This window comes from Protomyctophum bolini, assembly GCF_963924005.1.
Source record: "Protomyctophum bolini genome assembly, chromosome: 18".
NCBI classification, from domain to species: Eukaryota; Metazoa; Chordata; class Actinopteri; order Myctophiformes; family Myctophidae; genus Protomyctophum; species Protomyctophum bolini.
Genome location: NC_137879.1, coordinates 432,501 through 447,187, shown reverse-complemented (window position 1 = coordinate 447,187; position 14,687 = coordinate 432,501). Strand labels below are relative to the sequence as shown.

Below are 14,687 nucleotides of genomic sequence, written 5' to 3'. Positions count from 1 at the left end.
GCACCCCGCTTTGTCTCAATGGGATAGTTCCAATGTGTGGAACTATAGCCCATAGGCACCCCGCTTTGCGGCGAGGTCAAAGCGTGTACTACTCTCCTACTCTACACTCTGATTGGAGCGACCTCATTGGCCGATACGATGCAGTTCATTGGCGCAACCTGATTGGTTGAAGCACATTATTTACAAGGCCGGAAGTCAAGCGGGAGTGCTGAAGGCACGCTGCCACTCAAGTGACTAAGACCCGCCCCCACCTGCCTCTGATTGGCCTACTGAACAGAGACCCGCCCCCACCTGCCGCTGATTGGCCTGCCGAACCATGGATCACTTTCTCATTAGCGCTACAGCGCCCTCTACAGAGAAGACGAATGTGTCTCTATAGACAGATATTGAGCAGTTCTCTGTCCAGGTCGTGGAGTCCTCCAGACTCAGTCTGCAGCGCCCCCTACAGACAGATAGTAACGTGTCTCACTAGCGCCCCCTACAGACAGATGTTGAGCAGTTCTCGGTCCAGGTCGTGGATCAGGGCGTCGAAGTCCTTCAGACTCAGCCTGCAGCTGAACGGGGCGTCAAAGTCCAGGAAGTCGTCGACGTACGACGTCCATCCTTCCTTCTTCTGCTCCTCCTCCTCCTCGTCTTCATCACTCCCTACACGCACACACACACACAGCCGCACGCACACGCACACGCCACGCACACACACGCACACGCCACACACGCACACACACACACACAGCCACACGCACACACAGCCGCACGCACACGCACACGCCACGCACACACACGCACACGCCACGCACACACACGCACACGCCACACACGCACACACAGACGCACGCACACACAGCCACACGCACACGCCACGCACACACAGACGCACACAGACGCACACACAGACGCACACGCCACGCACACACGCACACTCAGCCGCACACACACGCACATACAGACGCACATGCCACGCACGCACGCACACACAGACGCACACACACGCACACACCACGCACGCACACACACACAGCAGAGTTACTGTCATAAACCTATCGACTCACAGTGGTGAAAAAAGTACTGAAATGTTTTGCTGAACTAGTTAATGTGATTACAGTAACTGATCACCACGGTAACTAATCTGATTGGTCGCCACCGTTACCTCCTTCACTTTCGCTCCCTGCCACCTCGTCATAGTCCGCTTCCTGTCCGGACAGGAAGTCCCGCCCACAGACGCTCCAGTCGCCGGCGTAGCGGTTGATTGGCGGAGAGCTGTCCAATCGAGCCGGACGGCCACGCCCCCTCCGTGACACCACCGCCTCCTCTGGAGGAGGGAGAGCCAATCGCAGCGCAGCGCGCCTCTGCTGCCCCGTGGGGTTATGGGTAATGAGAGGGGGGGGAGGGGAGGGAGGGGGGGAGGAGGGGAGGGGCTCGTCTCGGTGCGCTGGTTGTCCGACAGGAACTGAAACAATAATAATATTAATCGTTAATAAAGTGAGAAAAACCTGAGGAATAACGTGTTCCTTCCACTCGCTACGTCCAACCAGGGAAACTCCCCTGGTGGAGGGGAAAGGAACTGTTCAGAATAACGTGTTCCTTCCACTCGCTACGTCCAACCAGGGAAACACCCCCTGGTGGAGGGGAAAGGAACTGTTCAGAATAACGTGTTCCTTCCACTCGCTACGTCCAACCGGGGAAACTCCCCCTGGTGGAGGGGAAAGGAACTGTTCAGAATAACGTGTTCCTTCCACTCGCTACGTCCAACCGGGGAAACTCCCCCTGGTGGAGGGGAAAGGAACTGGTCAGAATAACGTGTTCCTTCCACTCGCTACGTCCAACCGGGTAAACTCCCCCTGGTGGAGGGGAAAGGAACTGGTCAGAATAACGTGTTCCTTCCACACGCTACATCCAACCGGGTAAACTCCCTCAGGTCAGGTGAAAAGAAGAAAAAAACTCACCTGGCCACAGCTGTAACAGGTTGTGTTAGCATCATGCTAACAGGCTAACGGCTATGCTAACAGGCTAACTCACCTGTCCACAGCTGTAACAGGTTGTGTTAGCATCATGCTAACAGGCTAACGGCTATGCTAACAGACTAACTCACCTGGCCACAGCTGTAACAGGTAGTGCAGAGCTTCGATGTGTCGTTTAAAGTCCACCGCGCTGGCCACGCCTCCCTCGCCGTGGTCCAAGCCCCTCCCACCTCCGCCTGATTGGCTGGTTGGCTGGTTGGCTCCGCCCCCCCAGAGCAGCACGGGGCCGAAGCAGACGGCCAAGTTCTGATGAGTCATCCTGTTCACGTGACTCAGCGATGACACCAGAGACAGATGGTCCAATAGGAGAGAGAGCGTGGCCTGGACACGCCCACGCACACATGCACGCCCACGCACGCACACACACACACACCCACACACACACACACACACACACACACACACACACACACACACACACACACACACACACACACACACAACACACACCCACACACAACACACACCCACACACGCACGCACACACACACACACACACACACACACACACACACACACACAACACACACCCACACACAACACACACCCACACACAACACACACCCACACACGCACGCACACACACACACACACACACACACACACACACACACACACACACACACACACAACACACACCCACACACAACACACACCCACACACGCACGCACACACACACACACACACACACACACACACACACACACACACACACACAACACACACACACACACACACACACACACACACACACACAACACACACACACACACAACACACACACACACACACACACACACAACACACACACACACACACACACACACACACACACACACAACACACACACACACACACACACACACACAACACACACACACACACACACACACACACCCACACACACACACACACACACACACACACACACACACACACACACAACACACGGTTAAATGGTTGATGACGCAGAGACATCTGAACACTAGCAGAAACTAACAGAGGCAACACAGACACACAGACAACACAGAGACACAGACGCACACAGACACACAGACACACAGACAACACAGACGCACACAGACACACAGACAACACAGACACACAGACACACAGACAACACAGACGCACAGACGCACAGACACACAGACACACAGACAACACAGACGCACACAGACAACACAGACACACAGACAACACAGACAACACAGACGCACAGACGCACACAGACACACAGACAAACTAACAAATGCCTACACTGTAAACAATGACATCACCAGATATAGATAGTGTTTATTGTGACCTCTGACCTTCTCAGGGGGGGGCAGGCAGTCCAGCAGAGACACGGTGCTGCGACACAGCTCGGGGTCGGAGGTCAAGGTCACGACGGGGTTAGGAGGAGGTCGTAAGGTCATGGCCTCCAGGACCACCTGGTACAGGGTCCTCGTTATCAGTGGCGAGGGCAGCTCGCGTAGGTAGTCCTTCAGAATGCCTGAACACAAAGACAACAGACAGGTAGTCCTTCAGAATGCCTGAACACAAAGACAACAGACAGGTAGTCCTTCAGAATGCCTGAACACAAAGACAACAGACAGGTAGTCCTTCAGAATGCCTGAACACAAAGACAACAGACAGGTAGTCCTTCAGAATGCCTGAACACAAAGACAACAGACAGGTAGTCCTTCAGAATGCCTGAACACAAAGACAACAGACAGGTAGTCCTTCAGAATGCCTGAACACAAAGACAACAGACAGGTAGTCCTTCAGAATGCCTGAACACAAAGACAACAGACAGGTAGTCCTTCAGAATGCCTGAACACAAAGACAACAGACAGGTAGTCCTTCAGAATGCCTGAACACAAAGACAACAGACAGGTAGTCCTTCAGAATGCCTGAACACAAAGACAACAGACAGGTAGTCTTGGTTCCATGTGTTACACTCCCGTCCCCAGGGGACAGTGAACAGTCCTGTTCTCGTGCTATACCAATATAGCGACTGTGTTTAGTGGCTCAATAGCAACTCTAAAAGCGCATCTAAAATATGAATGCTTCTAAAGACTCTTAGCCAGTGATCAGCGTGACCACATTCGCCATCGCTGTTTTGGGGAGACGAGGAGGCGCTCTTCTTCTACAGCCAAATAGAATGGTGGTGAACTATCGCTAGCGAACCGGTGGGCGGTGGCGGTTGCTGAACTATCGCTAGCGCCCCCTAGAGGTGGTTGAGTTAACCCCTTGCATACTGACCTGTGACCACGTTGATGTCAGGGTACAGTTCCTCACTCAGACTCACGGCGGTGCTGTTCCTCTCGAACCAATCCCTGAGCTCCTTCTTCACGGCGGCCGAACCGCACAGCCGGTACAGCCCCACCACCTGTCAATCACAGAGAAGACACACCCATTCACCTGTCAATCACAGGGAGAAGACACACCCACTAATCTCCCCATAGGGGGATTTTAGATCGCATTATATAATAACAGTGTTTGATAAATAAACAAATCAACCTGGCCGTTTCAACTGAAGAATCAACTGACTGAGAGAAAACGCTATTGTTACTGCTGCTGAATTAGTTACATTTTACTAGAAGCAAACAGACAGACAGACAGACAGACAGACAGACAGACAGACAGACAGACAGACAGACAGACAGACAGACAGACAGACAGACAGACAGGTACCTTCAGTCCTCTCCTCTCTATCTCCTCCACTGCTTTCTGGATCAGAATGGGCACGGTGGACGCACTTCCTTCTCTCTCCACCAGGAGGTGGAGTTCCACTCCAAACACACTGGAAGACGCATCACTGCTGCACTGTACAGGCACACACACACGCGCACGGACAACAAGTCACTCTGCTAAATCCATCCAACTTCAACCGCTTATCCGTAGTCGGGTCGCGAGGTCAGTATTGTGGGCGTGTCCTACCTTGGGCAGTATTGTGGGCGTGTCCCATTGCTCCTGGAGTGACAGCTTGATGTACAGCAGACCTCTGGGCTCCAACTTCACACACAGCTGTTGGCCTCTACACGCTGAGAGAAAGACAGGCAGACAGACAGGCTGAGAGACAGACCGGCTGTCTGTCCCCTAGGCTAGGTACCCTCACATGTTCTCCCCGTGTCCCCTAGGCTAGGTACCCTCACATGTTCTCCCCGTGTCCCCTAGGCTAGGTACCCTCACATGTTCTCCCCGTGTCCCCTAGGCTAGGTACCCTCACATGTTCTCCCCGTGTCCCCTAGGCTAGGTACCCTCACATGTTCTCCCCGTGTCCCCTAGGCTAGGTACCCTCACATGTTCTCCCCGTGTCCCCTAGGCTAGGTACCCTCACATGTTCTCCCCGTGTCCCCTAGGGTAGGTATCCTCACATGTTCTCCCTGTGTCCCCTAGGCTAGGTACCCTCATATGTTCTCCCCGTGTCCCCTAGGATAGGTACCCTCATATGTTCTCCCCGTGTCCCCTAGGGTAGGTACCCTCACATGTTCTCCCCGTGTCCCCTAGGGTAGGTACCCTCACATGTTCTCCCTGTGTCCCCTAGGGTAGGTACCCTCACATGTTCTCCCCGTGTCCCCTAGGGTAGGTACCCTCACATGTTCTCCCTGTGTCCCCTAGGGTAGGTAGGTACCCTCACATGTTCTCCCCTTGTCCCCTAGGGTAGGTACCCTCACATGTTCTCCCCTTGTCCCCTAGGGTAGGTACCCTCACATGTTCTCCCTGTGTCCCCTAGGGTAGGTATCGTCACATGTTGTCCCAGGATTACATTAGATAGTTTACACTGGGTTAAAAAAATGGGTTACAAAATCGTGGGATAAAAATATATTAAAATTAAAATAATTTGGTCCTCCTTAGAGATTAAACACCTTAACGAGTTTAAGAATGAATGCTCGCCACTCGGCAGTACACAATTCATCCACCAGATGGCGGTGATGGCATAAAAGGTGAACTGTACCTTTAAACAGAGGAGGGATGCAGACTCCGCCCAGGCCACACACTCTGTTTCTGGTTGGTCCACAGCTCGAGGGGGCGGGGCTACCCGATGAGGAAGTATGGCTTTGATTGGTACCTGGGGCTGTGACGCCAACCAATCCCTGTGGGCAGACTGTGAGACAGACAGACAGACAGACAGACAGACAGACAGACAGACAGACAGACAGACAGACAGACAGACAGACAGACAGACAGACAGACAGACAGACAGACAGACAGAGGTTATATTAGAGGTAGTACTAGGCATTACTAGTAGTAATGTAATGTAGTAGCAGTAATACTCATTCTTACCAGTAGGGGTCAGCACTATGAGTCGTAACTGTCTGGCTCTCTCCAGCTCCAGGTGGAAGGCGTGGTTTAAGGAGAGGGCGGAGCCTCTGAGCGGCAGGAGGGCGGTCCTAGCGCGGGTCACACCGTCTATCTGGATGGCCACGAACACCTGTCTGTCTGCCCTGATGACACACAGACAGGCAGACATGAACACCTGTCTGTCTGCCCTGATGACACACAGACAGACAGACAGACAGACAGACAGACAGACAGACAGACAGACAGACAGACAGACAGACAGACAGACAGACAGACAGACAGACAGACAGACAGACAGACAGACCCTGGTACCTGGTCTTACTCATGTCTTCCATCAGACAACAGTCCAATGACTCGCTTGTATTATTGTTTTGTTGTATTATTATATTATATTATATATTATTATATGCAAGCTGGTCAATATTAGCTTGTGAAAGTCCCGACAGGAGATCATTTTCTGCTGAGCCTGATCTGTCACCAGTTGGCAACACTGGTTGCCAAGCCTGCATATTTCCAGCCTAACGTGGATTCATTCACAGTTGCTTGCCTGGTTTGGTTTTTGGAGGCTGCTTAGCTTATTTCTGTCACGACAGTTACCACCACTGGCAACAACCCATAACATCCCATCGTCTGCACGGCATGGCTAGTCGAGCAGTTCTGATTGGCTGCCTCGTCTCCAGCCATGTTGCCTCAGAATTCTTTAGGGTCACTAATTTGAGGGGGCTGATCTACATCCACACGTGAGCTTGTACATCGGCTAGTTGAACTATTCAAAAATGTTTTTGTTTCAAAATAGGGCCTTAAATATCTTCAGATGGGGTATCGTGGACGTCAGCAAGGGCATGCTGTCACAACGGGTTCCTAACGCCAAATAAAATGGCTTCAGATCTGACCTAAGTCTCCTGAGGAGAAGTCTGAGGCATGTCCTGGACGCGTTATTACCACCAACGTTCAAGGATGTGTTTACAAAACATTGCAGGGTTTGTCCATCTGGTTTTACTCTCAGAGTTATGGGGGTCCTTGAAATTAAAAAGTTTTTGGGGGGCACGGTGGCACAGTTGGTAGTGCTGTCGCCTCACAGCTAGAAGGTCCTGGGTTCGATTCCCGCTGGGGACGCTGTGGGCACTGGCGGCGTGTTCCCTCCTCCGCGTCATCAGTGCCCATACCCGAGGCGGGGGTTGGCGAAAGGGCCTTTCTGTGTGGAGTTTGCATGTTCTCCCTGTGTCCCCTAGGGTAGATACCCTCACAAAAACATGCAGTAATCCTGGTCTCTAAAACTACCTCCCCCTGGCCAGCCGGGGCGCCTGATGGAGGGGAAAGGAACTGGTCGGAATAACGTGTCCCTTCCACGCGCTACGTCCGGCCGGGGAAATTCCCCTCTGTCAGGTGAAAAGAAGCAGCTTGGACTCCTCATGCATAGAAGGAGGCATGAGGTCAGTCCGCTGCCCCCCAAGGTTGGCAGAGGAAGTGTAGCGCCCAGGATTACATTAGATAATTGGCACTGGGTGAAAAGAAAACTGGGTTACAAAATCGTGGGATAAAAATGTAAGTAAAAAAAAAAAAAAAATTAAAAAGTTTAAGAACCTGTATGCAATGGCTCTTGATCTCTTGTAAAAAGAGAGACCAGCCTATTCTCCAAACCATTATCTTATGCTTTGCTAGGTTGTACAAAATAATATTGTGTCAATTTAATTTGCAGGACTCACCTCGCGCACAGCTGCCTTGTCTGTGTTGTTGACATGACATGGGCTTGCAGGACAGAACTTTTATTTGTGACAGACACATTTTCCTTTGCAGACAATACAATCTGCTTCTCATTGGTCAGTCACAAAGCTAAGAAAACAGTAGCCTACTTTTTCTGCATGTCAATGATGATGAGTTCTTTGGCATGTCAAGCTTTCCTCACGGAGAGCACAACAGTCTATCTGCAGACAGCAGATCAGCCAGCGAGCCTTTCTCTGCTCTGCTCTGCGGTCGGGATCAGTGCTGTCAGACTCAGCGCGCAGAGCATGCAGAGTTATGAATAATACACATTCCGGGGTTCGGGCTGAAAGTCCACCTCTCACAGTGCTTTTCCACTACGAACCATTGAACGTGCATTGTAATACACATTGGTCTGAATGGTCTGTGAGCGTAGCGATACATATACAGGCGATGCGTGTAAAACCCCGGACATTTGAAGGAATTTATAAAACCCCCCCGGACTGCCCGGACTGCCCCCCAAAAGAGGACTTGTCCGGGCAAAAGAGGACGTATGGTAAGCCTAAGTAGTAGTAGTAGTAGCAGTAGCAGTAGCAGTAGCAGTAGCAGCAGTAGTAGTATAGTGGTATTATTACCTGTCCATCATGTCGTCCAGTCCCATCAGATGGACGGTCAACAGTCCGGTCACCCGCTTGGCGCAGCGCGGCTGCTCCGAACCCACGTACAGACGGAAGGAAGTGACATCACAGCCGCCGCCCGGCATGGAGGAGGGGGGAGGGGCCTGCTGTTGTCGTGGCAACAGCTCGGGGGAGTCGCCATCACTGAGGTATCCTGAAGTATCCGAGTAAATCACGTCAGAAGTAAATCACCTCACACTAGGTAGAGGTAACCTGAAGTATCCCAGTAAATCACCTCACTGATCTGTGAGTGTCTGTCTGTCTGTCTGTCTGTGTGTCTGTCTGTCTGTCTGTCTCATAGACTGTAAAAATATGGACAAAGCGTTCTCCGGGTCTAACATGAACGTAAAATGAAGCCTGTCAGTCCTTGCAATGGAAGTCGCCATCTTTCTAGATCCGTTTGAGCCCAGCTGGCCCAGACAACGAGGCGGGACTTCCCCCCTTCTTCTCCGTTGGTTTTTATTTTGACACGAGTGTGTGGGGGATCCCGTTCATAGACTGTAACGGTAGCCACGCCCCTCAGAACATACGCGACTTCATGGTCATTTTTTTAATAAATGGGACCATCATTTTCCAAAAAGAATATTATGACATTAGAAATGAGACTTTAAACTAGTGACTGGAAGCAGAAAGTATTCATGACCATGTTTATTAAGGTAATACAGTCTAGGTGAAGTTGGGCCCAAATACATGGACTTCTATGGAGATATGGGTTTTTCTGGGTACAGTGACAGCGCCACAACAGGCCATTATATGAACTTTCATTTCCTTAGTGGCTTCACAAAATATCTGTCTGTCTGTCTGTCTGTCTGTCTGTCTGTCTGTCTGTCTGTCTGTATCAGAGCCTTGTCTGTATCACAGTTTAATTCTATAGTATAGAGCGTCACAGCCCCGCCCCCTACCACGGCCCAGGAAATGAGGGTGATAAATGGTACCTCCTTTGCCGGCGGAGCGTCCTCTGGACGACTTTCGGAGCGGCCTGACCGGAGGGGCGGAGCTATCCAGGTGATATCGGCTGATCACGTTCTGATCGGACGAAGACGACGACGTCGACTCCGATTGGTCCTTGGCGGCCTCCTTGTTGCGATGCGAGCGCAGGCTCAGCTTGCGTCGGAGCTCCGGGAGCTTCTTCATCTTCAGAGACAGCCGGCGCACCGTCCCCGGGGACCGCAGCCTGTCAATCACACTGCCCGACACGCCCCCTTTCTTCTGGGAGGAGGGGCTAGAGTCCGGAGGCGGAGCTTCACACTGGACCGGCTCTGAGAGAAAGCAAAACAGCAATCACATGATAGGAGGGGCTAGCTCCTCTCAACCAATCACATGATGAGAGGGGCTAGCACCTCTCAACCAATCACATGATAGGAGGGGCTAGCACCTCTCAACCAATCACATGATTGGAGGGGCTAGCACCTCTCAACCAATCACATGATAGGAGGGGCTAGCTCCTCTCAACCAATTACATGATAGGAGGGGCTAGCACCTCTCAACCAATCACATGATAGGAGGGGCTAGCACCTCTCAACCAATCACATGATAGGAGGGGCTAGCACCTCTCAACCAATCACATAGGAGGGGCCCCTCAAAACGAGAAAGACAGAATTAGCATAATGTATCAGCGATGTCATACCCGTGTGTTCGGGGGTGATGATGTCATCAGGGGGGCGGTGCCTGATGTTGGGACTGGCTCCGCCCTTTGGACTGTCTTTGCCTTGACGATCCTTTAGCCCCGCCCCTGCCGCTGTAGCCCCTCCCCCTGGCCCTCTCTGGGGAGCTCCTATTGGACAGTCTGCTGTAGCCCCTCCCCCCGGCCCTCTTTGGGGGGCTCTTATTGGACAGTCCGAAGCCAACGCCTCCCTGGTGGCTCCTCCTACTTCCTGGTCCCGCCTCCTCTTCCACACGCTCTCCTCCTCCCTACAGAAGTATAGTCACATGTTTACATCAAAGCGCTCATCGTTATGCAAAATATCAAATGATCGCCATGGTGATAACACCGCTCCTTCCCTATTGGTCGTTACCTCCTGGCAGCGCTGGCGCTGTCGTCCTCCTCAGGGATGGGATTGTACCAGATGTTGTGTTCTCCCTGAGGCCGGGAGGACGCGGAGGCCTGGTCCGGAGCCTGGGCCTTTCCTGAGGACAGAACCCAGGCTCTGGAGCTCCGATCCAGGCTCTGGAGGTAGGCTCCCTGCCGGTCCCCTGGTGGCCAATAAACACATTACCTCGTTACAGTCCCCTGGTGGCCAATAAACACATTACCTCGTTACAGTCCCCTGGTGGCCAATAAACACATTACCTCGTTACAGTCCCCTGGTGGCCAAAAACACATTACCTCGTTACAGTCCCCTGGTGGCCAATAAACACATTACCTCGTTACAGTCCCCTGGTGGGCCAATAAACACATTACCTCGTTACAGTCCCCTGGTGGCCAATAAACACATTACCTCGTTACAGTCCCCTGGTGGGCCAATAAACATAAACCATCCATTGACTCCCCATTCATCCAATTTGCATCTGCGATCTGCTTGTATTAAACCACATTAAACTCACCAACATCGATCTGCTTGTATTAAACCACATTAAACTCACCAACATTGATCTGCTTGTATAAAACCACATTAAACTCACCAACATCGATCTGCTTGTATTAAACCACATTAAACTCACCAACATCGATCTGCTTGTATAAAACCACATTAAACTCACCAACATCGATCTGCTTGTATTAAACCACATTAAACTCACCAACATCGATCTGCTTGTATTAAACCACATTAAACTCACCAACATCGATCTGCTTGTATTAAACCACATTAAACTCACCAACATTGATCTGCTTGTATTAAACCACATTAAACTCACCAACATTGATCTGCTTGTATTAAACCACATTAAACTCACCAACATCGATCTGCTTGTATTAAACCACATTAAACTCACCAACATCGATCTGCTTGTATTAAACCACATTAAACTCACCAACATTGATCTGCTTGTATTGAACCACATTAAACTCACCAACATCGATCTGCTTGTATAAAACCACATTAAACTCACCAACATCGATCTGCTTGTATTAAACCACATTAAACTCACCAACATCGATCTGCTTGTATTAAACCACATTAAACTCACCAACATCGATCTGCTTGTATTAAACCACATTAAACTCACCAACATCGATCTGCTTGTATTAAACCACATTAAACTCACCAACATCGATCTGCTTGTATTAAACCACATTAAACTCACCAACATTGATCTGCTTGTATTAAACCACATTAAACTCACCAACATTGATCTGCTTGTATTAAACCACATTAAACTCACCAACATCGATCTGCTTGTATTAAACCACATTAAACTCACCAACATCGATCTGCTTGTATTAAACCACATTAAACTCACCAACATTGATCTGCTTGTATTGAACCACATTAAACTCACCAACATCGATCTGCTTGTATAAAACCACATTAAACTCACCAACATCGATCTGCTTGTATTAAACCACATTAAACTCACCAACATCGATCTGCTTGTATTAAACCACATTAAACTCACCAACATTGATCTGCTTGTATTGAACCACATTAAACTCACCAACATCGATCTGCTTGTATTAAACCACATTAAACTCACCAACATCGATCTGCTTGTATTAAACCACATTAAACTCACCAACATCGATCTGCTTGTATTAAACCACATTAAACTCACCAACATTGATCTGCTTGTATTGAACCACATTAAACTCACCAACATCGATCTGCTTGTATAAAACCACATTAAACTCACCAACATCGATCTGCTTGTATTAAACCACATTAAACTCACCAACATTGATCTGCTTGTATTGAACCACATTAAACTCACCAACATCGATCTGCTTGTATAAAACCACATTAAACTCACCAACATCGATCTGCTTGTATTAAACCACATTAAACTCACCAACATCGATCTGCTTGTATTAAACCACATTAAACTCACCAACATCGATCTGCTTGTATTAAACCACATTAAACTCACCAACATCGATCTGCTTGTATTGAACCACATTAAACTCACCAACATTGATCTGCTTGTATAAAACCACATTAAACTCACCAACATTGATCTGCTTGTATTAAACCACATTAAACTCACCAACATTGATCTGCTTGTATTAAACCACATTAAACTCACCAACATTGATCTGCTTGTATTAAACCACATTAAACTCACCAACATCGATCTGCTTGTATTAAACCACATTAAACTCACCAACATCGATCTGCTTGTATAAAACCACATTAAACTCACCAACATCGATCTGCTTGTATTAAACCACATTAAACTCACCAACATCGATCTGCTTGTATTAAACCACATTAAACTCACCAACATTGATCTGCTTGTATTAAACCACATTAAACTCACCAACATTGATCTGCTTGTATTAAACCACATTAAACTCACCAACATCGATCTGCTTGTATTAAACCACATTAAACTCACCAACATCGATCTGCTTGTATTAAACCACATTAAACTCACCAACATCGATCTGCTTGTATTGAACCACATTAAACTCACCAACATCGATCTGCTTGTATTAAACCACATTAAACTCACCAACATTGATCTGCTTGTATAAAACCACATTAAACTCACCAACATTGATCTGCTTGTATTAAACCACATTAAACTCACCAACATTGATCTGCTTGTATTAAACCACATTAAACTCACCAACATTGATCTGCTTGTATTAAACCACATTAAACTCACCAACATCGATCTGCTTGTATTAAACCACATTAAACTCACCAACATCGATCTGCTTGTATTAAACCACATTAAACTCACCAACATCGATCTGCTTGTATTGAACCACATTAAACTCACCAACATTGATCTGCTTGTATTAAACCACATTAAACTCACCAACATTGATCTGCTTGTATTGAACCACATTAAACTCACCAACATTGAAAATGAGACATTTCATGCCATTGTGGTCATATCTCACATATCTCACATATCTCACGCTGCGATTCACATAGAGACGGCGCGCGTGCACGATAGTGCACGATCGCGCGGATTTCGGCCGGTTTTTGGTAGATTACATAAAAAATAAAAAATATAAGTCTAAAAATCGATTATTTTGTTATAAAAAGACGTGGCCTTGACGTGGTATGTATACCACGTTAAGACCACGTCCTTGGCCTTGAGGGATTTGTATTAACACGTCCAAAAAGGACGTCCTTGGCCTTAAGTGGGTTAAACCACATTAAACTCACCAACATCGATCTGCTTGTATAAAACCACATTAAACTCACCAACATCGATCTGCTTGTATTAAACCACATTAAACTCACCAACATCGATCTGCTTGTATTAAACCACATTAAACTCACCAACATTGATCTGCTTGTATTAAACCACATTAAACTCACCAACATTGATCTGCTTGTATTAAACCACATTAAACTCACCAACATCGATCTGCTTGTATAAAACCACATTAAACTCACCAACATCGATCTGCTTGTATTAAACCACATTAAACTCACCAACATCGATCTGCTTGTATTAAACCACATTAAACTCACCAACATTGATCTGCTTGTATTAAACCACATTAAACTCACCAACATTGATCTGCTTGTATTAAACCACATTAAACTCACCAACATTGATCTGCTTGTATTAAACCACATTAAACTCACCAACATTGATCTGCTTGTATTAAACCACATTAAACTCACCAACATTGATCTGCTTGTATTAAACCACATTAAACTCACCAACATCGATCTGCTTGTATTAAACCACATTAAACTCACCAACATTGATCTGCTTGTATTAAACCACATTAAACTCACCAACATCGATCTGCTTGTATTAAACCACATTAAACTCACCAACATCGATCTGCTTGTATTAAACCACATTAAACTCACCAACATCGATCTGCTTGTATTAAACCACATTAAACTCACCAACATTGATCTGCTTGTATTA

At 48.3% G+C, this 14,687-nt stretch overlaps 1 protein-coding gene across 2 annotated transcripts in view; it reads right to left on the bottom strand.

Moving 5' to 3' along the window:
- Positions 1–283: 283 nt before the first annotated feature.
- Positions 284–14,687, bottom strand: part of syde1 (synapse defective Rho GTPase homolog 1) — a 20,558-nt gene continuing 6,154 nt past the window's right edge. The window contains exons 4-17 of one of the 2 annotated variants that reach the window (XM_080788505.1): positions 10,700–10,877; positions 10,312–10,595; positions 9,620–9,943; positions 8,643–8,838; positions 6,289–6,449; positions 5,960–6,109; positions 4,942–5,045; positions 4,696–4,827; positions 4,264–4,390; positions 3,330–3,511; positions 2,090–2,339; positions 1,148–1,447; positions 470–645; positions 304–417 (exon numbers count right to left, since the gene is read on the bottom strand). In XM_080788505.1, coding sequence (XP_080644631.1) covers positions 479–645; positions 1,148–1,447; positions 2,090–2,339; positions 3,330–3,511; positions 4,264–4,390; positions 4,696–4,827; positions 4,942–5,045; positions 5,960–6,109; positions 6,289–6,449; positions 8,643–8,838; positions 9,620–9,943; positions 10,312–10,595; positions 10,700–10,877 — 2,555 coding nt within the window. In that variant the 3' untranslated portion in view covers positions 304–417; positions 470–478. Of the gene's footprint in view, positions 646–1,147; positions 1,448–2,089; positions 2,340–3,329; positions 3,512–4,263; positions 4,391–4,695; positions 4,828–4,941; positions 5,046–5,959; positions 6,110–6,288; positions 6,450–8,642; positions 8,839–9,619; positions 9,944–10,311; positions 10,596–10,699; positions 10,878–14,687 lie in introns of both variants that reach the window. The other variant, XM_080788504.1, reaches the window with a different exon arrangement.